The 26,193-nt window shown below is 36.3% G+C and overlaps 2 protein-coding genes, 1 long non-coding RNA gene and 3 other non-coding genes across 6 annotated transcripts; 2 read left to right on the forward strand and 4 right to left on the reverse strand.

Moving 5' to 3' along the window:
• Positions 1–11,386: 11,386 nt before the first annotated feature.
• LOC111918909 (stress enhanced protein 2, chloroplastic) lies at positions 11,387–12,340 on the forward strand. Its single transcript, XM_023914531.3, has 2 exons — positions 11,387–11,758; positions 11,855–12,340. Exons 1-2 carry the CDS (start codon positions 11,417–11,419, stop codon positions 12,119–12,121), a joined length of 609 nt encoding a protein of 202 aa, XP_023770299.1. The 5' UTR covers positions 11,387–11,416; the 3' UTR covers positions 12,122–12,340.
• A 7,316-nt stretch (positions 12,341–19,656) lies between these two features.
• LOC111918908 (4-alpha-glucanotransferase, chloroplastic/amyloplastic) lies at positions 19,657–23,406 on the forward strand. The gene is made up of 16 exons (XM_023914530.3): positions 19,657–20,256; positions 20,535–20,597; positions 20,705–20,793; positions 20,882–20,942; positions 21,029–21,107; positions 21,222–21,358; positions 21,435–21,593; positions 21,664–21,740; positions 21,847–21,986; positions 22,129–22,160; positions 22,270–22,344; positions 22,439–22,511; positions 22,594–22,682; positions 22,783–22,827; positions 22,918–23,070; positions 23,167–23,406. Exons 1-16 carry the CDS (start codon positions 19,900–19,902, stop codon positions 23,269–23,271), a joined length of 1,734 nt encoding a protein of 577 aa, XP_023770298.1. The 5' UTR covers positions 19,657–19,899; the 3' UTR covers positions 23,272–23,406.
• A 639-nt stretch (positions 23,407–24,045) lies between these two features.
• LOC122196487 (uncharacterized) lies at positions 24,046–25,592 on the reverse strand. Its single transcript, XR_006188203.2, has 2 exons — positions 24,768–25,592; positions 24,046–24,577 (listed from the first exon to the last, which is right to left on the reverse strand). It is a non-coding gene; the product is annotated as an uncharacterized LOC122196487 (long non-coding RNA).
• On the reverse strand, positions 24,776–24,860 carry LOC111918942 (small nucleolar RNA SNOR75). Its single transcript, XR_002859373.1, has one exon. It is a non-coding gene; the product is annotated as a small nucleolar RNA SNOR75 (small nucleolar RNA).
• LOC111918939 (small nucleolar RNA SNORD14) lies at positions 24,888–25,011 on the reverse strand. The gene has a single exon (XR_002859370.1). It is a non-coding gene; the product is annotated as a small nucleolar RNA SNORD14 (small nucleolar RNA).
• LOC111918940 (small nucleolar RNA SNORD14) lies at positions 25,276–25,401 on the reverse strand. Its single transcript, XR_002859371.1, has one exon. It is a non-coding gene; the product is annotated as a small nucleolar RNA SNORD14 (small nucleolar RNA).
• Positions 25,593–26,193: the final 601 nt, after the last annotated feature.

Consider the following 26,193-nt stretch of genomic DNA (forward strand, 5'->3'; position numbering starts at 1 on the left):
AAGTATGATCGACCGTGGATAGTTTGAATAACCTAGTTATTCGGGAAGTCAAAACATGCAAAGTGAAACACAAGAATAATTGAATCCAATATGGTCTCATAAACTTATGAATATAAATAAAACCCCTTTTATTTATCACCATATTGATTACACATTTTTCATTGCATAATGTTTCAAATAATCAACTTAATACTTGAACTAAAACAATAGCGATGCCATGCTCCAAGCATGCACACTATGTTTGTCCAAACAATAGTTATGCCATACACCAAGTATGCACACTATGTTTGTCTATGATCCTTACTCTGTGGAATAGATCAGTTGAACATAATTCCAATGATTCCCATTTCATAATCCCAAATCCTTATCATAAATGTAAGAATTCCAAATTCCTGCCATTTACCGAAATCTGTAAGATTTTAAACTTATATGCACTGATCCTCTTGTAATGACTATGCACAAAGTCACAAAGACTTGTCAACAGACATTACAAAGTATTCCATTGGAGATCAATTCCATGGAATGAAGTCTCATATTCAAAGTATATTCCTTTGAACATCCTTCTTGCATTAAGTTTTTTTTTTTTTTTTTTTTTTTTTTTTTTTTATAATCTTACACAGATTTAAAGAATAACTTCCACCTATGGAAACATTTCCATATTCCCATTTTGACTATCACTTTTGAACAAGAGCTGCCTCTTTTTAGAATATGTCAATATAGTCATTTTCCAAAAATTTACACCATACTTCCAACTGTCCTTGAGCAACCAATCTTTGGTAAACCTTAGATTGTCCTTGATAATTGCTTAATCAATTTTAGTCATATCCAATTCCAGGCCTTTTCCCCTCTTAATGCCGTAGGCATTTGGAAAATTTTGAAAGGATAAATATTATAGCACATGTAATCGAACCTATATCCGAAGCATATGGGACACGATTCATGATGTCTCACATAAAGACATGATCCTAGATCAGTCTTTTGCTACAATATTTTGTATTTGCTATGTTTTCATTATTCAACTATGAAGAGGGATGTTGTAATCATAATCGAATTTGAGAACGCAATATATATAAAATTTCCTTAAGTTGAACCATTCCAACATAAAATTCATATATATATATATATATATATATATATATATATATATATATATATATATATATATATCACGCCCGTAGATCCGGGCTAGTCAATTTAGAGGCAATAGGGGTCGAAAATGACTTTTTGGCAAAAGATTATTTATAATAAATGGTCTTAACCAAGTTGTAAGATATTTCTCAAGGTTTCCGTACATATAAAGAACGCCAAAATCTGAGTTATAACGAAGGAGTTATGGCCTGTCGAAGTTTTACGGCAAAACCGACACGACACCGGGAAGCGTAAATAGTGAATTTATGATAGAATGAGATTTAGCCTTAGTGCTCTAAACGAAAGTCGTAGAATATGTTAAACTAAGAACATCGATAAAAAGAACGCCCAAATCTGACTTCGTATGAAGAAGTTATGATTTTTCTAAGATTCGGCTTAGCAGTGCACGACCCGACACTCAAATTTTAGTTCGAGCGGTTTTTGGCTTACGCGACCTAAATGAGAGTTGAAGATCTCATTAATAGGAACTCAACGGTAAAAAGATGGACAAAAACGGAGTTCGTATGAAGGAGTTACAAATTCTTCGCGGTCATTTAACAGTCTAAATGCCTCCTACTATTAAATTTGAGATTGGTCGAGAATTAGCCAACGGAGTCTAAACGAAAGTTGTTGACCTTGATTTTACCTACGTGTGGATATAAAGAACGTCGAAAACGGAGCTCGTATGCGAGAGTTATGATTTTTCTAAGTTTGAAGGCTCACACGCGATAGGGGGTGACGTGGCACCACCAGAATTGGACACGCGGCACCACTAGAAGGTTGCCACATGCACCAACTCGACGAGTAGGTCCTCCTACTCGGCGAGTAGGTCAGTCAGCACCCCTATAAATAGAGGTGTCGGGCATTCACTTCTCTTCACACCTCCCAAACTCACTTTCTCTCTCTAGTTTCTCTCTCTAGCCTCCCAAACCCCCCCTAAAGCCTAGGTAAACCTCCTAGCACCCGAAGGAAGCCCTGAGGCTCCCGGAGTCCCGAGAAAAAGGGTCTTTCGGCTCGGAAACGCTGCTCCAGCGAAGCCTGGTTTTCGAGAAAACCCGTTGTAAGTGAACTACGCCTAACCTATCTTTAGTATAGCTTATGTTTTAATATAATAATGTTATTAGGACCTTATAATAAGTATTTGGACTATTATTATGAGTTATATTGAGTGTTATTTAACGCTTATATAATAATAATAATAATAGTTGGACTATTAATTACTCGCGATTATCGTTAGACTAAACCCTAGTGGTATTGGTATTAGGTTTTATCGAAGGAAAATTGTTTTAAGAGTAACGAAGTGTTGTCCGAGTGCCGACTCACCACCTTATCAAGTGAGTGCATGGTCCCTTTCATCTTACACATAGATATGAAGTATTTTATTATAAATTACGTGCTATGTGTGCATATTGTCTGAATACTTGCCGTCTATGCTGGTGAAAGATTTTTATACATGTTTTAAATGATATAAACTGTATAAAGTATTTTATATCTACAAAATATGTTGGGTAAAACATGGGTAGATGAATGATGAGGGATAAAAGCTGAAATAGAGGAACATTAGTAGCATGGACCTAGTGCCCTATAGGTATACATTGGCAGCAGTGGACCTAGTACCCTATAGATGAGCACTGGCAGCTGCGCCACAACCCGTAGATGATTTAGATCTACGGTAAACGTCCTAGCAGCTGCGCACTAAGGACAATATCGGCAGCTACGCCTAATATGGAGCCTTATGACCATGACAATAGCGTTTAAAGGTCAATACCGGCAGAAGCGCCTCATAGAAAATGTCCCAATTCTGGCAGCTGCGCCTAAGTGACAATATTAGCAGCTGCGCTTGACCAATGTGTCATTGGCAACAATGGACTTCATGTTGTTTCCTTAGGATGATCCTTAGGAATGAATGAATGAGAAATAGCTGATTCTTAGGGTAGACCCTTAAGAATAAAGAAGATAATGGGGATGGGTAATTGGGTTGATTGTTTGATTATTTAAACATAATAATTATATTATTGTGGGTTGAAAACCTTATGTACTCACCAGGTTTTCCAACATGACCCACTCAGTTTATTTATATCACAGGTGTTGATATGAAGTCACATTACACTAAGAGATTTAAAAGAGATGTAGATCACTAGTGTAAATAAATGTAAGTTCTGTTTATGCTTATGTTTCTGTATTGACGATGACATCCCAAATGTTTTAAAAGTAAATAAAAATATATTTCTTTAGAAATGCTTTGATAACGCGATTATCATGTTTTTCTGGGAACAAATTCCGCAACATTTTTATTAAAAGAAGTACTCTGATTTTTACAAAGCATAAACAAAATCGGTCTTTTCTGGCCGTGAAAATGGGGATGTCACAATATATATATATATATATGTATGTATGTATGTGTATATATATATATATATATATATATATATATATATATATATATATATCCTTGACTAAAGATGATTAAAATCTCAATTTAAGCTTTTAGAATTGAAATGAAGTATAATTTTTGTTCCCTTAATTATAGCAAAACAAGTTTTCCCAATTGAAACGTTTGTTTTCTATAATTAACATTGCTACTTGCAATACTTATCATAATTATCATGCTGCCACTAACATGTTAATTATTAGCATAACACTTATGCTCCCACTAGCTTTGACATGTACTCAGAATCAATTGGACTTCTAGAAATCAATACTTTATTGACTTTCTTACCAAAGTTCATATTTCTTATACGAGATGCTTTGATAAAACTTTATTAAAATCATACACCTTTCCTTAGATAACTCACATGTGTGTCTAAACAATTTTAGAAATATGAAAAAGGATGTCGTAATCATAGTCTCATTTGTTTAGACCTTTTTCCATTTCTCACAAGTCCATGTTAGTGTGTCGGTTACCCACACACGCTCCACTAACGACTTTGAGAATGCAAATATCATGATTGTTATCTACTTAAAATATACTTAGTGAAAGCGTTTCCTCACCATCATTTTCATGAATCGGAGAGAAAGCTTATGACACTTATATTTTATGGTGTATGTGTTCCTATCCATATGAATTTGTCAAAACCAAAATCACAAGACAAGGTTAGTGACAAATCCAAACTCATATGGACTGAACTTGTGCAATCTTAAATTCTTGCCACCTGGCAGCACAAAGGCCTGTCATTGCTTCCAAGTAGTTATGCAAACAATTGAGAACTTGTAGAACTCAGATGCATAGTCAACTTTAACTGGAATGGGCACATAAATAGGAATATGTCAACACGATAGGTTACAAACCTCAAGTCGTGCGCTAGTGATAAACTACAGGTTTTATTCTTGACTACTTCTTGAAACTCATTTAGGAACTTTTAGACTCCCATTGTCCTCTTGACATATAAGACTCTCTTGCCAAGAACCATTCCTTGACAGAAAAATATTCAAGAGATAGTGCGGATTCTTTATCAAGACAAACACTTCACACAACTGGCCTTAGTTGGTCTTTGTTTTATCCAAAACATCACAACTTACCAATTTCAAATGTACAAGAGTAGAAAACCTTTTACTCTACATTTGACAAGTGTTATAAACCTTCTTTAAGATATATCACTCAAGTTACAATGTTGGAGTATGACTCTAAGAATTGTTTTGGAACGAAGTATGACTCATCTTCTTGATTTAACCATTTCAACAGTTCATGATTCCTCTTCTTAGCCATAGGAATGCACTAAGATGTCCTTAGAGGACCAATTGTGATATGGTTTCTTAATCATTAAGATGATCACAAAACATGATACTAAAGTACTCTCCCATCTTTTCAGATTTGAGAAACTTTTACCTTTCTGCCTAATTTGATTCTTCTCATTCGTTATGCCATACATCGAAAATTTTCCAATGTTTCAGAATTATACTTAAACTTGTAAGTATAACCATATTTACTAAACTTTAGTAAATCATGACGAATAGTCTTATCGATCACTGTGGTGGGCTTGACCAATGCACAAGAATGTGTACTCGATCCATTAGTCCTTCACTTGACTCACATATACATGCGAACAAGGAATTAGTCTTAATTTTCCAAAGATGAAAATTCTCATTCATCAAACAATACAACTTGCATGACTTCAAGTTTCGGTCCAATTGAAACTTGGGTGATGAGAATCTTTCCTTATTGGGTAAATTTAGACACTACCATAAATGAAAGAATCAAATTCATATTTCCATTATTGCTATGAACATACAAACATCAATTTTCCATAAATGCAATTGCAAGGAGATATAAAATAAAACAAAAAACAAATTTTATTTATTTATAAAACACGGATTTTTTTCCTTACAATGCACCTTTAAATGAAAACTACGCTATTACATATTTCCTAGCAATATATCATAACTCCTAAGCAGCAGCTCAAAAATCTAATCTTTGAACCATGCGATTGAAATCCATATTCGCGATCAGATTCAACATACTCTTCTTTTAAGCTTCCTTCCCTTTGCTTGATCCTTCCAAACATCAAAATGCAACCTAGTCACATCATGTATTAAGAATCAACAATTAGGAACTTAACAAAGTTAGATAGTGGACTTACCTGAAGCAGAGTCAAACTTTTTGATTCTTCCTTCTCTCAGATCTTTCAGGTAGTTAGGACAGCTTCATAACCAGTGCCCCTTCTCTTGGCAATAGAAACATATAGACTCTTTGGGAATGGTACACGGGACTATCACAGACTTAGCCTTTCCCTTTACTTTTTGGTCACCCGGGTTGACCGAGGCTGATCCCTTTCCATTGGGAAGAGAAAGCTTTTCTGGACTTCTAGTGTTTCCATTGTCAATGCCCATGGAAGTTTGAGAAATAGACCTTCCACCCAAATTTGCTTGACCATTGCGCCAAATCATTGTTGATTCAGCAACAAGAAACAAATAAGAAAGATCTAATAGGGTTATGTCGTGATCTGTCACATAGTAGTCTTTAATGAACTCACTATATGACTCAGGAAGAGACTGAAGGACCCAATCAATAGCCAACTTCCTTGGGACAACGACACCCAACATTCTCAACCTGTTAACGCTTGACTTCATCTCTAAGACATGAGTACACACATGTCTTCCATCTTTATGTTTCATTGCAAGTATGGCTTCAGTGATCTTGAACTTTTGAAGTCTTTGAGCATGTGAGCCAGGGAGAATAATTGGAGGAGGTGGAGGAAGAGAAGTATGATTTCCATGATCCAATCGTAGGACATCATCTTCATTAGGGAAGCTTGTTCCAAAAGATTTGGGGCGATCATAATTGTCTGAACTAGACATCTACAATGGGAGAGATTCAAGTTAGTTGATTTAAATCCTTAATAGAACACCTAATATGAAATATTAAGTCTAGGACCCAATGCAATATTTTATAACTTGGAAGAGGGATGCCGTAATCCAAGCTAGAAAATATTTGAAGGTAGGCGAATGACGATTCCCCAATTTCCACCATGAAAAACGAAATAGGTATTAGGTTTTAATTGGATTTGAAACTCCTAGATCTTTTGAGATTCATTGAACTTTTCAATGACATGTTTAAATCTCGATTGTGCCCTCTCAAGTTTGCGACTGGGATGCCAAGGATCACAAACAAGGTGTGAATAACCATGCAAATATGCTTGATACTCTTAATTTTTATCACCTAATCGATGTGCCGATTAACCACATGCGCTCCACCGATCTATGATAAACCTTAAGCCACCCTTTTCCAACCTTGTTAAATCCAATTTAGTGTGCCGGTTAACCACACGCGCTCCACTAATGACTTAAGCAAGGTGCAAAGTGTAATTCCATGGGTTAGCACCAAATTCACATTTTCCTAAAGTAACTAAGATATGGAATTTATAACACATTTAGTTACTTTATAATAATCATTATACTTTTAATGAGAATTAAAGTCATTGTCCTACCCGTTCGACTAACTACCCTCCACTAATCAAGGAAGCGGTGGGTGAGAGTGGACACCCATTAAGTTGCCATTTTATAGGCAACAACCTTATACCCCCTTATAGACCGACTTCGTGAATGAGGCCTACTAACGGTAAAACGACTTGATCTTATATACATATATATATATATATATATATATATATATATATATATATATATATATATTATTAACTTATAATACTATAAAGTATATGGGTTGAATTATAACTTTTAAAATTCCAGGGGTTGAAACTAAAGTTTTCTAAAGTGACTTTACATGTTCCAAAAATTTAGGGCAAGTTTTGTAACTATTCAAAAAACTTTTCATTTCTATAACGGTTTTAAAGACTTTAATGAAGAGACTCTTGAACATCCATAACTTGAGGACAAGTTATGGAGTCCATAAAACTATTTATGAGAAAAGACTCTTTATTTATGTAACCTATAGCTTTAATGAGGATTTAAATCAAAAACTTTTGGTAATCCATAATTTTAGGACAAATTATGGACTCCATTAAAAACATTTAGATCAAGAATTAAACTAACAAACAATTTGCAAATAAATCGTATGATCTACCAAAAATCATAAGTGTATGAACATTCATATCAACTATTTCAAGAATAACCTTTGAAATTGGATTAGCATAATAATTACCACATCAAAACCAGGTTTTAAGGTTCAAAAAATAGTTTAGGGTAATGATCGTCATCCAATACCAAGTAAAACCCCGAAATTTTGCATACAGGGGCATCACCACATCGTGGTAAAGACTGTTACGTCGTGGTGAGCAGTCAAATGCAAATATGCATAATTTCAACTTTGGAAAAAACATGTAGCATCAAGTATAATTGAAAACAAGTCTAAGCTCTGATAACATTTGTAACATCCCCCTCCGGCACGTATCACAATATTGTTCGCTTTGGGCTCTCGACACGAAAACTTCCCAGGGGGTCACCCATCCCTGGATTGCTCTCGCCCGGGCACGCTTAACTGCAGAGTTCTTATGGTATCTATTGCCCATATGGCTTTAAAACGCGTTGTGAAAAGGAAGGTATCCACACCCTTTATAAGGAAATGTTTCGTTCTCCTTCCAAGCCGATGTGGGATTAGGTGCAACCCACCTTCACTCCCCATTATAGGTTTCGACGTCCCCGTCGAACACATCGACCCGTGCCCTAGCTCTGATACCATTTAAGGGTTTTGAGCATTCTAACACTCCTATGGTGTACATGCAACCCTATAAACCCTGGATCTATGTTTTCTCTATTATACATGCAAATATTCAATATTCCAAGGTTTCATCATAACTAGCATAATATGAAGTATATACAATACAAGAATATAGTAGAATGACATACCTTTTGATGGAGTTTGAAGTCTTGAACCTTTAAGAGCTTAATGCTCCAAGTGTTGCACCTCAAATGATTCACACAACACCAAAAAACCTTGGAATAACTTGAGAAGATGGTTACTTAGGTTCACTCTTATGAAATCGGCCTTGCCCTCTTTTTGTGTATGCATTAGTGTCATTTCATGAACCATAGACCACTTTATATAGTGCGGAGGATCAGGGTTACATTCATGTAAACCCTAATACCCATGACCTTTCATTTCCATAGGATCCATGGGTTAAAAACTCCATGGACTATCCATGAAAGCTTAGCCCAACCTAAATGAACTTGGCCTATCCTCTCTCTCTCTCTCTCTCTCTCTCTCTATATATATATATATATATATATATATATATATATATATATATATATATATACATATATATATATATATATATATATATATATATATATATATATATAAGAGTCCATACTTAATTAGGTCATTTTGATCACTAAATTAATTCTTAATCAATACTAATTAAATAATGTGATTTCATATTAATATAATAGAACCTATAATATATTAATATAAATCATAAGTATCATTTTTCTCATTTTGTCTATCCAATTGTGCCGATGTCATGCAACCCAAATGGACCATGCTACTCTCGGGTCGAGTACATACCAATAATAGTTATGAGCTTAGACATCTAATCCAACACTATGACCCACCAAATCCTCAATCTCAATTCCATCATCCATATCCATACCAACTTGCACTTCTTCACCGATTTCATTTCTAGCGGACAATTCGTCTAATGAACTGCATAATTCGGCTTGCTCGTCAAGAATCCATTAATGTACATTAACACCAAGATGGTCCATGTATACATTAATAACACTAGCAGAAGCATATCCTACTTCGATGAAGTTCATGTAGTCTATATTAATAGCTATTACCCTCAATCCATCAGGGAACTCCACATCGGGCATGCAAAAGTAAACATTGAAGCATATCTCATTAGCGAATCTTTGAATGAACCCCATAAACTCGTTCTCGTCCATTCCAGCAAAATCGACATCATCGAACCTTTGCTTTGCACCATCTGAGTAACAAATAGCGGGGTACCTCGTAAAAATTCCGGCAAAATGGAGATCTATCTTCATGTAGACATCCATACGATTGATTATGTTAGCCGATTTGATAGAGGAGGAGTTTAAGAAACGGATTTGTGTCAATCACGATTTGAAAAAAGTATACCAATGAAAAAGGTAGCAGAATAAATGAAAGGGTTAGTTGAGAGGGTTTAAACGGATATTAAGTTTCATTTAATAACAAAACACGTGGCAATGACATGACATATTTAATATAGTTGGTAATGAGGTGGAATAAAACAACGTCCTAGTCGGATGGGTGTAACCGGTTGCACCCTTCAAATCTAAAAATGTGACCTTTTAAACCATAAAATCACAAGTATAAGCCCTTTAAAAGCAAAAAATAGTCACGATGGACTATTTAAACCAATGTACGCAATCTTGTTGGACTATAATGACAATAACCCTAAAAATAATAGTATGATTATTATGGTAAGAATCTACTATGCAATAAATAACAACAAACTTTAGTTGATTTGGCTTAGGAAAAAAAAAGACATAATTTACTTTTTTTTTACACAAATCCTTTTTTCCGGAGTGTAGAAAATATCGATGTACTTTGCTACTTTCTGGATTTAAGCTTCCTTTACCATAAATAAGAGTCTACTTTTTGGATTTAAACTTCCTTTTTTTTCTCGAGTGGGTTGGAGGTGTTAAGATAGGGTATGTAGAGGTGGATGGGGTGAAAGTACGTGTGTGTTTATATTTTAGAAAAATTCTGAAATTAGAAAAATGCGGAAAATAATTATTATTAGTTTTCCAAAAAATTTCATCTTCTTTGTAATTTTAGAAAATGGAAAATTTTTATTTTCCGTGAAAAATTTAGAAAAATAGACGAACTAAACGTTTTTTTCAAAATTCTTATTTTTCTTGGATTTTTTTTCTTGTGAAAACGACTTATTTTTCTGCAACTAAACACCTTAATGTTTGACATTCTTATGTGTTTTATATATTTTGAATTTTGATACACACATGGGGGTTCGCCTCGGACAAGAAAAACCAATGGACCGGCTCTACAAATAAGTTATACGTATATCCTTATAAGTACTTCAAACATTACATAAATTATCCAAAATTACATTAAGTCATTACTAGCATAAGGGACAAGATTACATTAAGCCATTACTTGCAAATTCCAACCGAACAATTGAACGAATATAGAATTTGGTTACCATGTTAAAACATTAACCCTTAAAATTTCAAACTTCGTTATCATGTAATAACATGGACTCGTAAAATTCAAGTCAATCTACAGAATTCTGTATAAGATGGTTACAAATCTGTAACTTGATTTCAACGTTTACTGAATTTTCAATTGATTGTCCTAACCAACCTAAGCAATTAATAATTAGAGTTTAGTACTTGTTTGACTCGTTTGTTTAACAAATTAACATGTCGGGTGTCTTTATTTTGAAGCAGAAGCACGTTTCTTTCTTGGGCCCATCGGTCATTTCACCATTTTATCCGCGTGCAAATGGGTCAATCTCGGCTTCCTGTGAGAACTACGTCAACGAGAAAAAATGGTACCACGTAACTCCTTTTGACCCACATACCCTTCCTTCATCTCTCCAGGAAACGTGGACTACAGTCACACCCGTCATTCACCTTTAAAATACACTTTACATCCTCCATCTTATTAAAAATGCTCAATTACACCTTTCTTAACCAAAAGGCTCAAGTCATCGAGGCCTTTTAATAAGAAACACAATCCAATGATGTGTACGTGTACAGTTTTCATAAAAAAAGGTCTTTAAATGTTATTTATCTAAAAAACAAGGGGGCCAAATAGAAAATTTAACCATATTATTACTACTACTTTCTTCTAGTCCTCACACAACAACACTCCGTACTCTCAATGGCTTTGGCTGCTCGACAAATTGTTTGCAATCTCAAGTCGGAAAAACCGGTGGTTCAAAGAGATGAACCGGTGGCTGGGCGGCTGCCATCGCTTCCAGTTCAGAAGGTGAGGCTGACAGATACGGCCGCCGTGAAGGCAGAGAGTGGGAAGATCTTATTGCAGCCAAGGGTGTGCACGCTTAGATCGTACGGTTCAGATCGTTCCGGTGTGATGAAGATGCGAAGCGCCGACGACAGCGGCGGCGATGAGGTGTCCCGGTTCTTCGAGATGCTTTCGGAGTACATCGAGAGTTCCAAAAAAAGCCAAGACTTTGAAATCATCTCCGGTCGTCTAGCCATGGTATCAATCGATCCACCTTTTGAATCAATAAAACGCGCTTTGAAGTTTGATCATTCTTAAGAAAGGAAAAAAACCCTAATTTTATTATGGCTACAGATGGTTTTTGCAGGGACAGTGACAATGGAAGTTGTAACAGGTAACTCATTATTCAGAAAGATGGATTTACAAGGGATTGAGGAGGCTGCAGGGGTGTGTTTGGGTGTAGTAGTTTGTGCTGCAGCTTTTGCTTGGTTCTCCGGCGCTCGTAACACAGTCGGCGGGATCTTCTCCGTTCGTTGCAATACCTTTATTGATTCTCTTATTGATCAAGTTGTTGATGGGTTGTTCTATGAGACTGATGTTAGCGATTGGTCTGATCTTTGAAAAGTGAAGAATGAAGAAGGGAGACGAAGAAATGAAGGGATTTGGATGTTTAATTACAGAGATCTGTATTAGGTTAGATGGTTATCGTGTGTAAAACTTGATAAACCAATATACGTAGGAAAACATGGTAATATAAACTTATAAAAAGTACTCTGTGTACTATTTTCTCCAAAAAGATGTTGTTTTACAAGTAAGAAACTAAATTTCTTGTTTTGTTTCTCTTGAAATTTTTGTATGGATGTCATGGTAACGAAAAGTGTAAGGATAATTGGTTAACTAGTTTTGTAATTATGAACAATGGCGTTGGTTTGTTGGATAAAAAATTTGTATTTTGAAATATTACCTAAAAGCTGGATTTTATTAAAAAAAAATAATAATAATAATAAATAAATAAAAAGTAGCCGTTGGTGACTTCAACTGGGTATTAAATAGGGATGACAATCATCGACCAAATCCGTAACCCGACACTGACCCAACACGAAAATAAACGGGTTTGAGTTGAGATTTTTGACCCGCCAACCCACCAACCCGTTTATTTCATGGGTTGGGTTGAGTTACCTGTTTGGGTTCGCGGGTCAATCCGTCAACCCGATTATATATATATATATATATATATATATATATATATATATATATATATATATATATATATATATATATATATATATATATATTATGTTTAAAAAATATATTTAATTGAATATTTGATTATCGTTTAATAGTTTTCCGAATTCAAAACTGTAAAACATCTTCGAGTCGACTTAGCGTCCCCTAGCCCTTAAGAAGCCCCTAATCAAAATAAATGCAGTCTTCAGTCTCCAAACTCACGACTCCGTGTTTCCCGTCTCCATCGATTGAGGCATTGAGTCATCGACTGTCTCAGTGTCACACACACACCACTCGTCTTCTCGTCATCCGGTTGTCGCACACCACTCGTCGTCATCACTCATGTTTATGAATTTATGTTTAATATTTAAGACATTATGACTTCATTTTATTTGTATTTTTTAATTTCAATTTAAAATGTGTTGCTTATTAAATGGGTTATACGGATTGGGTTCAACCCACTGACCCACGAATCCATATACTTATACGGGTTATATGGTTTGGGTTGGGTTGACGTTTCCAACCCGTCAACCCGTGACCCACCAACCCATATATTATATGGGTTGGGTTGGGTCAATGTATTCTGACCCGCCAACCCGTGACCCACCAACCCGAACCCAACCCAATTGTCAGGCCTAGTATTAAAGTCTAAATTTCAATCATGACACTCAAAAAAGAGTAGTTTATATTTTTGTTAGGCTGCTGAAGGTTGGTCTTAACACTCAAAATGAGCTATTACACGTAAATCAGAGTCACTAAAACCTAATATCAACACTGAAAACAAATCATTTGTGGCTTACATCAGCAACTAAAGCAACTAAATGACTACATTCAAAAGGGAATGTTGATGAGGATAACTTGTTTGGTTTGGATATGAATATATAGGTTGAGGGGATAGAGGTCGAGGATGTGGACATGGATGGTGGGGCTATTGGTGGAGTTTCGATTAGGCATGCTGGTGTGACTCCTAGTGGTAATGTGAAATAAATTCAACATTCCAGTGCTATTCCGGTTGGATTGCTCACTTAGTCACTGACGTATTTGAATTTGCTTGCCACGCTATCCCCTATCCATGAACGATCCAAAAGTAAGCGGCTTAGAACCCTCATTTTTGGATCGGGTTACCAATGCTCCAGTCACATTCATGGATCTCATGAATCGCATATGCAAGACTATGTTGGATCGGTATGTGATTATGTTTATTGATGACGTCTTGGTTTATTCCAAGACCCAGGAGCAGCATGAAAAACATGTGAGGGAGGTATTGGAGACTCTGAGGAGAGAGAGGTTGTATATGAAGTTCTCCAAGTGCGGGTTCTGGTTGCGTGAGATGCAGTTTCTGGGACACCTTGTCAAATAGAACGGTATTCTGGTCGACCCGGACAAGGTCGAGGCGATGATGAGGTGGGAGATTCTGAGGTCTCCATCTGAGATTCAGAGTTTCTTAGGATTGGCAGGTTACTATCGGAGATTCATTCATGATTTCTCCAAAATAGGGTTTCCTTTGACCCGATTGACGAAGAAGACCGTCACATTTCGTTGGGGCATGAGCAGTAGACAACTTTTGAGACGTAGATTGTGTGGGGCACCGATTTTGACGATGTCGGAGGGTGTTAAGGATTTTATGGTGTACTGCGATACATCTATCACGGGTTTGGGTGCAGTGTTGATGCAATAAGGTCATGTGATTGCTAATGCTTTGAGACAGCTGAAGCTTCATGAGGCGAATTATCCTACACATAATTTGGAGCTGTGGGTTGTGGTGTTCGCCCTCAATATTTGGCAACATTACCTATATGGGTTCTGTTGTACTATCTACATGGATGACAAGAGTATGAGATATTTGATGGATCATCCACATTTGAACATGAGGCAGCGTGGATGGTTTGATGTGGTGAAGGATTATGATTATGAGATCTTTTATCACCCGGATTCCCAGGTATATTATTTTATTCTTTTATTTTTGGAGTTTGTGAAGGAACTCGGCGAGTGGTGCCAAGACTCGCCGACTAGGGTCGCGGATGTTCATCCGGGTTCACGTCTGAAATCGGCGAGTCCACGTTGTTTAATGAAGCCCTAATTTCCAGGTTTTGGGACCTATTTAAAGGCCCTTATGGCCGTCAATTGCGGCTACCAAACCCCAGAGAGAGTCCTAGATCGTTTGTGAGGAAAAGAGAGGCCATTGTTGATCATTTGTTGGTGTAATTTGAAGGAGAAAGTGACCAAGGCAAGAGGAGGCTGAAGGAGGTGCAAATCTAGTGACTTCAGAGTTCAAAGGCTTCATATTGAGGTATTCCTTCGGACTTTCTCCAGTTTTGGGCGTTGATTCATAGAGTTAGGGTTTTCAAACCCTTTGGAAGATAATTATGTTAAGTATTTGGTCCCTTCTCGAGTTTGTGCTTTGGATCTGGACTCAAAGAGGTCTAGAGACCTTAACCCTTGGAGCTTTATGAGTCATTTTAGGGTTATTGGACTTAGGTTGCCATTTTTGGGGCTAAATCACCATTTGATGCCATCTTATTGATATATGAGCATCAAGATTCGAACTTTACGTGACTTTCATGCCTGGGAAGGCCAGATCTATGGATTAGGGGCACAGATCTGACCTCAGGAGGTCAATAGAGTTTGTGCATGGCATGAACTCGCCGAGTTGTTCTTGAGACTCGGCGAGTAGGGTTAAGGTTTCACGTAAATCACTCAGTGAGTAGACTTTCCGAGTCGGGGAATAACTAAGTGAGTCAGGAGGGGATTAGAGGACTGGGGTTTAAGGCGGTACCCGCCGAGTTGTTCTTGAGACTCGGCGAGTTGAGTCGGGGTGGCCCCGCGATTCATGCCAGGAGTGACTCGTAGAGTAAGGGGAGGGATTCGACATGCCATGCAAGAATAAAGAGTTAGTGGACATGTGTGTACTCGCCGAGTCGCCAAAGTGCACTCGACGAGTTGTGTCAAAGATTGACCGTTGACTTTTGTTGACTTTTAGGGTTTGGTCAACAATGGGTCTTTGAGTAAAGAGAGGGATAAAATAGTCTTTTACCCTTCTGAGGGTGCCAATAGAGGGTTGAGTCTAGTCTCGAGAGTTATATTTATGAGAGTATTTACTTTATGTGATTAGGCAGAGGCTAGGCAATATTTCTACCAAGTCGGAGATTTACTGAGACATCTGAGGTGAGTCTTCTCACTATACTTTACCTAGTGTGGTAACAGAGTTATGTGACAGAGTATCTTAGAGTTATATGCTAATGTATTGTATGTTATTATGTGTTTTGATTTATTGTGATATGTGATATGCATGATTCAGAGTTACAGAGTTAGGACCTTCGGGTCCATAGAGTTAGGGCCAAAGGGCCCACAGAGAGTTGGGGCTGGAGGGCCCCACTGAGACACATTGACCAGAGGGTCGACAGAGTTATAGCCTCGAGTGGCAATTATGTGTTAGATTGGTATTTTGGGGAACTCACTAAGCAATTATGCTTACAGTGTTACGTGTTATGTGTTTCAGGTACCAGTGATGATCGCGGGAAGGCGCCGGCATGATTCGTACACACGCATATTGGAGTTTATATATTTTGATCTTGGGGTTTTGTACTGATACAATGTTGATACAATGTTTTTAAAATGAATGAGAATGATATTTTAAGGTTTTTGAAAAGTGAAAATTTGTTCAAATTTTTACGGTGTTACAGAAAGGCTAACGTGGTGGCCGATGCTCTCAGCCACAAGGCAATTGTTGCCCTGATTAAGGATGTGTGTTTGAGAATGAAAATGATTACCCCACTCTTGGAGCAGATTCAAGAGCCTCAGGTTGATGCTATAAAGGAAGAGCACCAGAAGAGTGAACGTATAGTGGGTTAGGTGGCTTCCTTCGATTATGATCGTCGAGGGTTATTGACCATTCATCGAAGGATGTGGCTCCCATATTGGGGTGGTGCGCGTCAGGTCTTGATGGAGGAGGCGCACAAGTTGAGATTTTCTATTCATCCCGAAGCGAAAAATATGTATAGAGATATCTGGCCTGATTATTGGTGGCCATGTATGAAGCGAGACGTAGCCTGAGATGTAGAAAGGTGCTTGACTTGTAGGAAAGTCAATGTCGAGCATCAGTGACCCCACGACAAAATGGATCCATTGGAATATCCTGTTTGGAAATGGGAAGAAATTATGATGGGTTTTATTAGAAAACTGCCTCGGACGATGCGCAGAGTCGATTCGATATGGGTCATCATGGACTGATTAACCAAGAGCCCACATTTTGTTCTGATCCAAGAGAGCATTTCAGCGGAGAAGCTAGCCGATATCTACATTCAAGAAGTGGTAGTACGACATGGGGTGTCGATGTATGTGGTCTCTGATAAGGATGTTTGGTTTACTTCCAAGTTCTGGAAGAGATTCCACGGGGAGTTGGGTACTCGTCTGCATTTCAACACGACTTTCCACCCGCAGACTGATGGTCAAAGCAAGCCGACCATCCAGACTTTGGAGGACATGCTACGGGCATGTGTTTTGGATTTTATTGGTAGTTGGGATACGTAATGCTTCAAATATAGGATCGATAACATATGGTATAATATTCACTTATCCTAAATTTTCAAATACTCAGAACATTGTGAGAAAAATGACTAATTTTGTGACTAAAGTTGTTAAACAACTGACAAGAGCATTATGAGGTTTACTAGAAGATTGGTTGCTTGTGGACAGGTGGAAATATGATATTGTGTGGGAGGACCATAGTGACATCTTTTAGATTAAGATGATTTATGGTCAAACTTGATGGTCGAATGGGCATATATGGAAAAGTTTCTATAATGGGAGTTGACTATTATGTCTACATATGACTTGAAAACATTAATGCAAGAGAAGTGTTCAAGAAGTGTGCCTTGAATTTGAAACGTCATTACCATGAAATTGTTCTAGTAACAAAGTTCCAATGGGACATTCTGTAATATTGTTGGCTTGGTCTCTGTTACTTTGAAGACTCAACATCATAAAAGGTCAATGCATGTTAGGTTGGAATTCTAATACATTTTAGACAGTGACAGGAATTTAAATTGTGAAATTTGCATCATTGGAATGATATCCAATTGATTTGTTCAGAAAGGAAGAACCATAGAAGGGCATAGTATGCATGTTCATGACATGTCATGGCCGATGTTATTTAATTCGAATGGTTAGTTGATTACTCGAAACATTAGACAATGAATAAAGTCGTAATTACTATGATGATTAAATAATATAGATTATTTATATTCGATAGATTTGAGACCATGATTAATTAGTTTATTATTGTGCTTCACTTGGTATGTTTTACTTCCCAAATAATTTAATTATTCAAACTCCACAGTCGCTCATACTTTGGGAAGTAAGTAGTGAGTTAAGACTGTCATGAATTGGATTGTAGATTGTCTAAGAGAGTTAGACATAAGAATTGTTTTGCTACAACATTCATGAGTACTTAGAAATGGAGATTTAAGTATTAGATTAACTCATGCTCAGAGAATTACTTCATGGATTATATCACTAGTAATTATGAGACAATAATATATTATATTCTTAAAACTGAGATATATGAATTATATTTTACAAGTCGGTTGGTATTGTGAAAACGTATTAGTAACATGATGTTATAAAACGTAGTGTCATGTGCGATTTGGTGAGTAAAAGATACAAGCATATGAGTCAAATATATATATATATATATATATATATATATATATATATATATATATATATATATATACACACACACACACATGTTTTTTCGTCTTTTATATATATGTTTCTCCAGACACCTATCCACCCACCACAATCTTGATGGTTTGCATCTACGAGAACTCCCACTAGAAAATTCACTAACTGGAGGAATCGACCTACTTCGCACCAGTGAGATCGTCTCCTTATAGGGACCATTACCATCATCGTTTAGGAGGGTTCGTAATTGATCGATGACCGCTCTAGCAGTTAAAACAACGATGACATTAACAAAATAGTAAGGTTATTGAAGCATGTTTCTATCGGTCAAACAACATGATTCGATTTTGAAAACACTAATTCTACAATTCTGACAATAGTATGATCAAACTAAATAAAGGAGACGAGAGTGGTGTTACTAACGAAAAGACGATGTAAAGGGGTATTGATACATTGAAATTTCTCTACCAGCAAGGGTAAATTAATCTTTTTGAAGGATTTAATGGCTCTAATTAGACAGAGTTAGGGTCAGGGACGAAGTGTGTAAGGAAAGCAAATTGTAGGAACAACCATGTTACAAAATCAATATTCGGACCAATAGTATGAGTTTGGTCAAACTATTCGGGGACCAAGTATGTAATTTACTTTTTAAAAAATATTTTACCGCATGGTTGTCAAAATCGCGATTCTGATCGTAGGATCGTAAGATCCTAGGTATGAAAAATGATCCAGATTGTAAATGATTGTATTTGGGGTAAGATCGTAGGTAGGATCGTAGGATCGAGATCCGATCCGATCCTACCTTCCATTGATTTTTTTTTTTTTGCAAATGAATTTCTTTACTACTTTATGTCTTTTATCATTTACCAATCTACAATTTATCATTTTTTATTGTGACTTATGACTAATATTTTGAAGTTTTTATAACTACTTAACGAAAAATTAAACGTTTGAAATATTTTTCATGATTAAATATTATAAATTAAAATTATATTTTATTTTGTGGGATTTTAGGAGCTCGATCCCGATCTTAGGATTCCGATGTTGCAAACCCAAAAACAATCTTAAGTAGGATCCGGATCTTGACAATCTTGTTTTACGGACTATTATCTTTTAAATAATATATTATGTGGTGTTAGACCAAATATTTACCAATTTATTATTTATGCAATTTATGTATGTATGAATTCATAAAAGATCAATCTAAATAAGCTAGTAGACGATGATTTATCACTATCAACGCATAAATCGAAAAAAATGTGCATCTCTTTGCGTAAACAAGTGTTTTTCAAGTTCTATCCCTGTTTAGAGAATCAATGGTGGTATTGCGGTGTATCCAATTTTCGCTCAATTTCATGTGAACTCCACATGCTTCCTGCTTGCCCTCTGCCTAAACCCACTCTCCCATGTAATCAACCACCTCAACCCACCCAATCTTCCGCAGATAACACCAATTTTCACTCAAAACTTGCATCTCCAGAGCAACAATGGCGGTTCATTCTCTCTCAATATTGCCTCTCCTACCATCCCATCCGAAATTGAGCAACTTCTTTACCAACAATTCCTTCTCCTCGCTTCGTTTTCTGCAGAAAACAATCACAACTAGGCACATTCGTAATCTCTCCGTCACATCCGCTATGTCAGTTGACGCATACGCCGTCGGTGAGGACTTGCCGGTGGACTACGCGGATTGGCTTCCGAAAGCTGAACCTGGTGATAGGAGAAGAGCGGGAGTGCTTCTTCACCCGACTTCCTTTCCTGGACCCTACGGCATTGGAGACCTCGGTGATCAGGCTTTTCAGTTCATAGATTGGCTTCATGAAGCTGGTTGCTCACTTTGGCAGGTCCAAATTTACTGCGTAAATTATATTTCTGTATTGCCTATAGTTATTTTGTAGCAATTGATTGTATAACTAAGCTCAACAACTTTGAATTTGGATATAAAACTTGTCACATCTCCTCTAAATTGACATTTAGAAGTATTAGGTTTGGCATCCAAAACCTTAATGCATGCTCCATTTCCAATTCTATTTTCTTCTATTGTATCACTTGAATATGCTCCATTCTGATTGAATCCCTTCAGGTGTATGTGATTCTAAAATGTTCCTTTTTGTTGATGCAGGTTCTCCCACTTGTTCCACCAGGCAGGAAGGCTAACGAGGAGGGATCCCCATACTCAGGCCAGGTGATAAAGCAAACTTTAATCCATGGAATGTTTTCCATGATGCATCTAGATTATATGTACTTTCCTGAAATAGCAAGATGATAAATGTTGCAAATGCTCACTTCCAGGATGCAAATTGTGGTAACACACTCTTGATATCCCTCGATGAGCTTGTTAAAGATGGTTTGTTAATGAAAGAAGAGCTTCCTGAACCACTGTAAGATCCATTGATTCAATGAAGTGAATGCAATTCTTATATTTACTCTCTTGATGTCTATTCCTTCATCACTATGGCATTTGTTCAGGGACTCAGATCGTGTAAATTATGATACTGTTGCTTCCATAAAGGATCCTTTGATAGCCAAGGTAAAGTGTCAAGAAAAAAGTAGTTTGTCTTTACATGTAATTTGGTCTGAACTAAATTTGATGTTCATCTTCTTTTTTCTGTTTAGGCTGCAAAGAGACTCATTTCAAGTGAGGGGCATCTCAAAAGACAGCTTGAAAATTTCCAAAAAGATCCTGATGTTGCAAGTAAGATATTCTTCTATAAGCTATTAGGGAAATTCTTGTATATATAAATCCAGCATGTGAAATGTGACATGTAACTTGTATATGTAATAATGTAAATCCTCATTGCATTGATAGGTTGGCTAGAAGATGCAGCATATTTTGCAGCCATTGATGACACTTATAACACATATAATTGGTATGATTGGCCTGAACCTTTAAAGAATCGCCATCTTTCTGCATTAGAAGACATTTACCAAAGTAAAAAAGATTTTGTAAGTCTTCAACATTTCCTTTTCAATGCATTTCCTTTTTGTAACTTCACCTGATTTTTTTACTTTCTATACCCAGATCGACATTTTTATCGCACAACAGTTCTTATTTCAAAGACAATGGAAAAACATTCGCCATTATGCACAAACGAAGGGAATAAGCATAATGGGAGACATGCCTATTTATGTTGGTTATCACAGTGCTGATGTTTGGGCTAACAAAAAATACTTTTTGCTCGTAAGTCCTAATTACAAATTTACCCTTTTTGAATTTTTTTTTCATTTTTAACAATCTGTTTGTGTTTCAGAACAGGAAAGGGTTCCCGGTTTTGGTTAGTGGTGTTCCCCCTGATGCATTTAGTGAAACTGGTCAACTTTGGGACAGGTTTGTTAGAATGGATTTCTACAACAAAATAATAATAGTTATGGTTATTAACGTTTTTAACTTACTAATTTATGTTAAATAACTTTTTTTAATTTTTACATGGAAGCCCGTTATATGACTGGAAAGCAATGGAAGAAGATAAATTTTCATGGTGGGTAAATCGTTTACAACGTGCACAGGATTTATTTGATGAGTTCAGAATAGATCACTTCAGGGGATTTTCTGGCTTTTGGGCTGTTCCTTCTGGTGACTCTCTTTTTATAAATAATAACAAGAAAGTTATTATTATTATTTTTTTATTATCCCAATGTTATTTTATAAGTGAAATTAAATAACTATTCTTCACTTGATTCATGTTATAATATACTTTAATATTTTTGTTTTGCAGAAGCAAAAATTGCCACTTTGGGTAAATGGAAGGTAATGATGTTTGTGTGAGTAAAGTGTTGTATTATATACATGAGCAAAATGACTATTTTACCCTTGTACTACAACAAACTCTCTAAGTGATTTTTTTTGTTGATAGTAGGTGGGACCAGGGAGTTCTTTATTCGATGCAATTTTTAGAGCTGTTGGGAAGATCAACATCATAGCAGAAGACTTGGTATGAAATTGTTTTCATTTTTTTAAAACAACAGATAAAAAGAAACATTAATTATATATTAAAAAAAAAAATTAAATCTGTCTGGGGATGACAGGGAGTAATAACAGAGGATGTAGTCCAGCTCAGAAAATCAATTGGTGCACCTGGGATGGCTGTTCTTCAGTTTGGTACTAAATTATTTTATTCTTATTTATTAGTCTCTTATTTCCATAATTTATATTTGTAAAATTTTATAATTACAAATAATAGGTTTTGGAAGTGATTCAGCAAACCCTCATTTGCCTCACAATCATGAGCAAAATCAAGTTGTATATACTGGAACTCACGATAATGACACGGTGATTTTGATTTTCTACTCATCAAAGACCAAAAAATAGCATTGTGTACTTTCATATAAATAATATATTAAAATGATTTTTCACTTTTTTTTTGTGATAGATACGAGGTTGGTGGGATGCTTTGCAACAAGAAGAAAAATGCAATGTGAGCGAGTGTTTTTAAATTTCAACACTGCACTTTTATATAATTATTTCTAAACAAGAATCTTGAGTTTTATTTATTTATTTATTTCAGGTGCTTGAGTATTTATCAATTTCTGTGGATGATGATATTTCATGGGCTTTAATCCGGGCTGCCTTGTCTTCAGTAGCCCAAACTTCAATCATTCCAATGCAGGATATTCTCGGGTTGGGGAGTTCTGCTAGAATGAATATTCCAGCAACACAGGTAATAAAATAAGTATTTTTTTTTCTTTTAAATCTTTGTTTTTCATTTATTTAACCAAAATCTGGTATATGATATTTTTTTTATATATGAAAACAGTCTGGAAATTGGGGTTGGAGGATACCAAATTCTATGAGTTTTTCAAGTATGGAAACAGAAGCAAAGAAGCTAAGGGATATGCTTTTGATGTACGGACGATTATGATTACTTTTTTTAGGTTTGATGTCTGCAAAGGGTTTAGTTTTGTTTTATAATTTTTTGGTTTTTCAGTTACACAACAATAAAAAATAACTACCAAAGACACAACAAGAAGTTAAAACAAAGAAAAAAATCTCATAATCTGGTATTCCATTTCATGTAAAACACGTGAAATAAAACGTCAAAACCATAAAATAGAATATTATGGTGAATTAAACATGATATCATGTTTTAGTTGGGTTGTTAAAAACACTACACATCTAGAAATAACTGGATCAGCTAAAAACAAAACATAAAGTCTCGACTTTTGCCGATCTACCACCCCAAACCTGACTTCAATGTTAACAAAATATTATCTTATTGGCACTTCATAATTTGACCACAATATTTTTTGAACTTATCATTTTGGTCCCTGCCTCACGTCTCATACAATCGTGATTGTGACCTACCGATTCATTCTAAAAGTTTTGCCATTTATTCAGAAATATTTTGTTAAATCAATTAAATAAAGTTTTGAATTGCTTTAACTTTTATTGTTTTAAGTTACATAAATGCTCCAAGTAATATTCTTTTCTAAATATATGTCGATCTACTACACCATTGTTCCTGGAAAAGCAAACATTGTGGATTGGCTTCTAATTTTAGACTACCCACTACAAAATATTTTGATCTAGTTAGTGTGAATGTCCTCATAACATCATTACACACACAAAATATAGAAACAACACCCAAAACCCAAAAACCAAAGTAATACGAAAGTATTTAAAACGTGGATAAAAATTAGAATCGCTGCAAACCGCGGATAACCTTGTTATAAATTTCTTACGCATACATGAATATAGAAAAAATCATAATTAAAATAATCACAATTCCTTAATTATTAAGGAACTTTATATTTAGTACTACCAACAAAATAACAAACATGACCGCATCATGCAACAACATATACCAGTCTAAAACTAAGGTGTGTTTGTTTTTTTGAAGCCAAAATGACTGTATTCTGCAGACCACGCAGACCACAACTGCAAGCCTCTACGGCAGGTGGATCAAATGTCTCCAGTCTGCAATAAGAAGACTTTGTTTTTAATGTCTGCAGCTATGTGACCCATGTCTACGCCTGGAAGACCTAACTCTTTTTTTGGTTTTTTTGGTCGGTGCACTTCCAAAAATCAAACACAAGGGCATATGTGCTCTTCCCAAAAAAGACAAACAGCCCCTAAGTGTGGCTTTCATCAAATCTTGCAACCTACAGTTTATGGCTTCCTTACAATCTTGCAACCTATACAAAAGTCTCCTGACAGTTTTTCAAGAACTACAACAAACAGTTTATTCAAAGTTAACGTTACTGATTTCATCAAAGTTAACGTTACTGATGTGCAATGCAAACAAATTTCAAATCATACAAAGTCTAAACTTCATTTAGACGGATAACATAAACGTAATGAAGTTTATTAAAATGCATAGAAAACAAACTAAAATCAATTAAAAAAATTAAGTCTGACCGAAGGGTATCTCTCAGACAAATGCCTCGATTGGTCTTCATGATGAATGGAATGGATATATCAGACTCGTCATCTATGAAATCATCACTGAGAAACCCACAATAAATATAAATAAATTAAAACTTCAGACATCCAAGGAAGGAAAAAAGCAGCATTAACTCTCAAGCCTGGCGAAGGCGAAAGTTCTTAGGCGGCCACTGCGAATGTCTCTGAGAAACAAGCCTTTGGATTATCATCATCAGTTTCATAATCAATTCTAACTATAAATAAAATCAAAACAACTAATAAACTAATTTGGATTAAAAAACCAGAGCTCCCACCCGTAAATGATCAGCAACTTGTAAAATCAGTCAGACTAGTGATTTGAAAATCAGGGAATATCATTCCAATCCAAAATCAATAGGATATTTGCGAAAGGGGTAGAAAACACCCAATTGAGAAAAAAATAATAATTAAGAAAATGAGATAAAATACGATTTGAGAAGTGTGGATATGAAGATTGGCGGGGGATCTCAGACATCCAAGGAAGGAAAGTAGCAACACGAGCTCTCAAGCCTGGCGAAGGCGAAAGCTCAATCAGGCGGCCACTGCGAATGTTCATGAGAAACAAGCCTTGAATTTTTCATCATCGACAACCGCCGCATTATACAATCGACGGTAAAGAAAACAGATTAATGCGATGAAATCAGAACAATTGTTGGTGTTGGGATTTAGGATTAACTGGATCAGGATGTGAGTGACGGTAACAATGGTGGTGTTATGTTGTTATATAGAGGAGGTTTTGCGAATTAGGGTTTATGAGTCGCCTCTATTCCGTTTCTTTCTTTTGAGCGGACGGACTAGGGTTTAGAAATATACATTAGACCGAGTTTTTTTTTTTTTTTTTTTTTTGACAAACTTCAAAACTGCCCTGTGGTTTTGAAAAGTGGCGGACTGTTAATACTCACGTGGTAGCTATTGTTGTACGAGAACTCAGCCAAGGGAAGATAAGTATCCCAGCTACCGCCGAAGTCTAGCACGCATGCCCGCAACATATCCTCCAGGGTCTGGATGGTCCGCTCGCTCTGACCATCTGTCTGCGGGTGAAAGACGGTGCTAAAATGCAAACGAGTGTCCAACTCGTCATGAAACTTCTTTCAAAACCTGGAAGTGAACCGCACATCTCGATCTGATATCACTGACACTGGCACCCCGTGCCGCGCTACTATCTCCCTGATGTAGATATCGGCCAACCTTTCGGCCGAGATGCTCTCCTGGATCAGAATAAAGTGGGGGCTCTTGGTCAATCGATCCACGATGACCCAAATCGGATCCACTCCACACACAGTCCTGAGAAGCTTCGTGATAAAATTCATCGTGATATCTTCCCATTTCCACAGCGGAATATCCAACGGTTGCATCTTGCCATGCGGTCTCTGATGTTCGG

Source organism: Lactuca sativa, chromosome 2, assembly GCF_002870075.4.
Source record: "Lactuca sativa cultivar Salinas chromosome 2, Lsat_Salinas_v11, whole genome shotgun sequence".
Lineage (NCBI taxonomy): Eukaryota > Viridiplantae > Streptophyta > Magnoliopsida > Asterales > Asteraceae > Lactuca > Lactuca sativa.

Coding starts and splice junctions, on each gene's coding strand:
- LOC111918909 (XM_023914531.3), top strand. CDS start 11,417: ATGGCTTTGGCTGCTCGACAAATTGTTTGCAATCTCAAGTCGGAAAAA. Junction 11,759..11,854: donor TCTCCGGTCGTCTAGCCATG/GTATCAATCGAT, acceptor TTATGGCTACAG/ATGGTTTTTGCAGGGACAGT.
- LOC111918908 (XM_023914530.3), top strand. CDS start 19,900: ATGGCGGTTCATTCTCTCTCAATATTGCCTCTCCTACCATCCCATCCG. Junction 20,257..20,534: donor CTGGTTGCTCACTTTGGCAG/GTCCAAATTTAC, acceptor TTGTTGATGCAG/GTTCTCCCACTTGTTCCACC. Junction 20,598..20,704: donor GATCCCCATACTCAGGCCAG/GTGATAAAGCAA, acceptor GCTCACTTCCAG/GATGCAAATTGTGGTAACAC.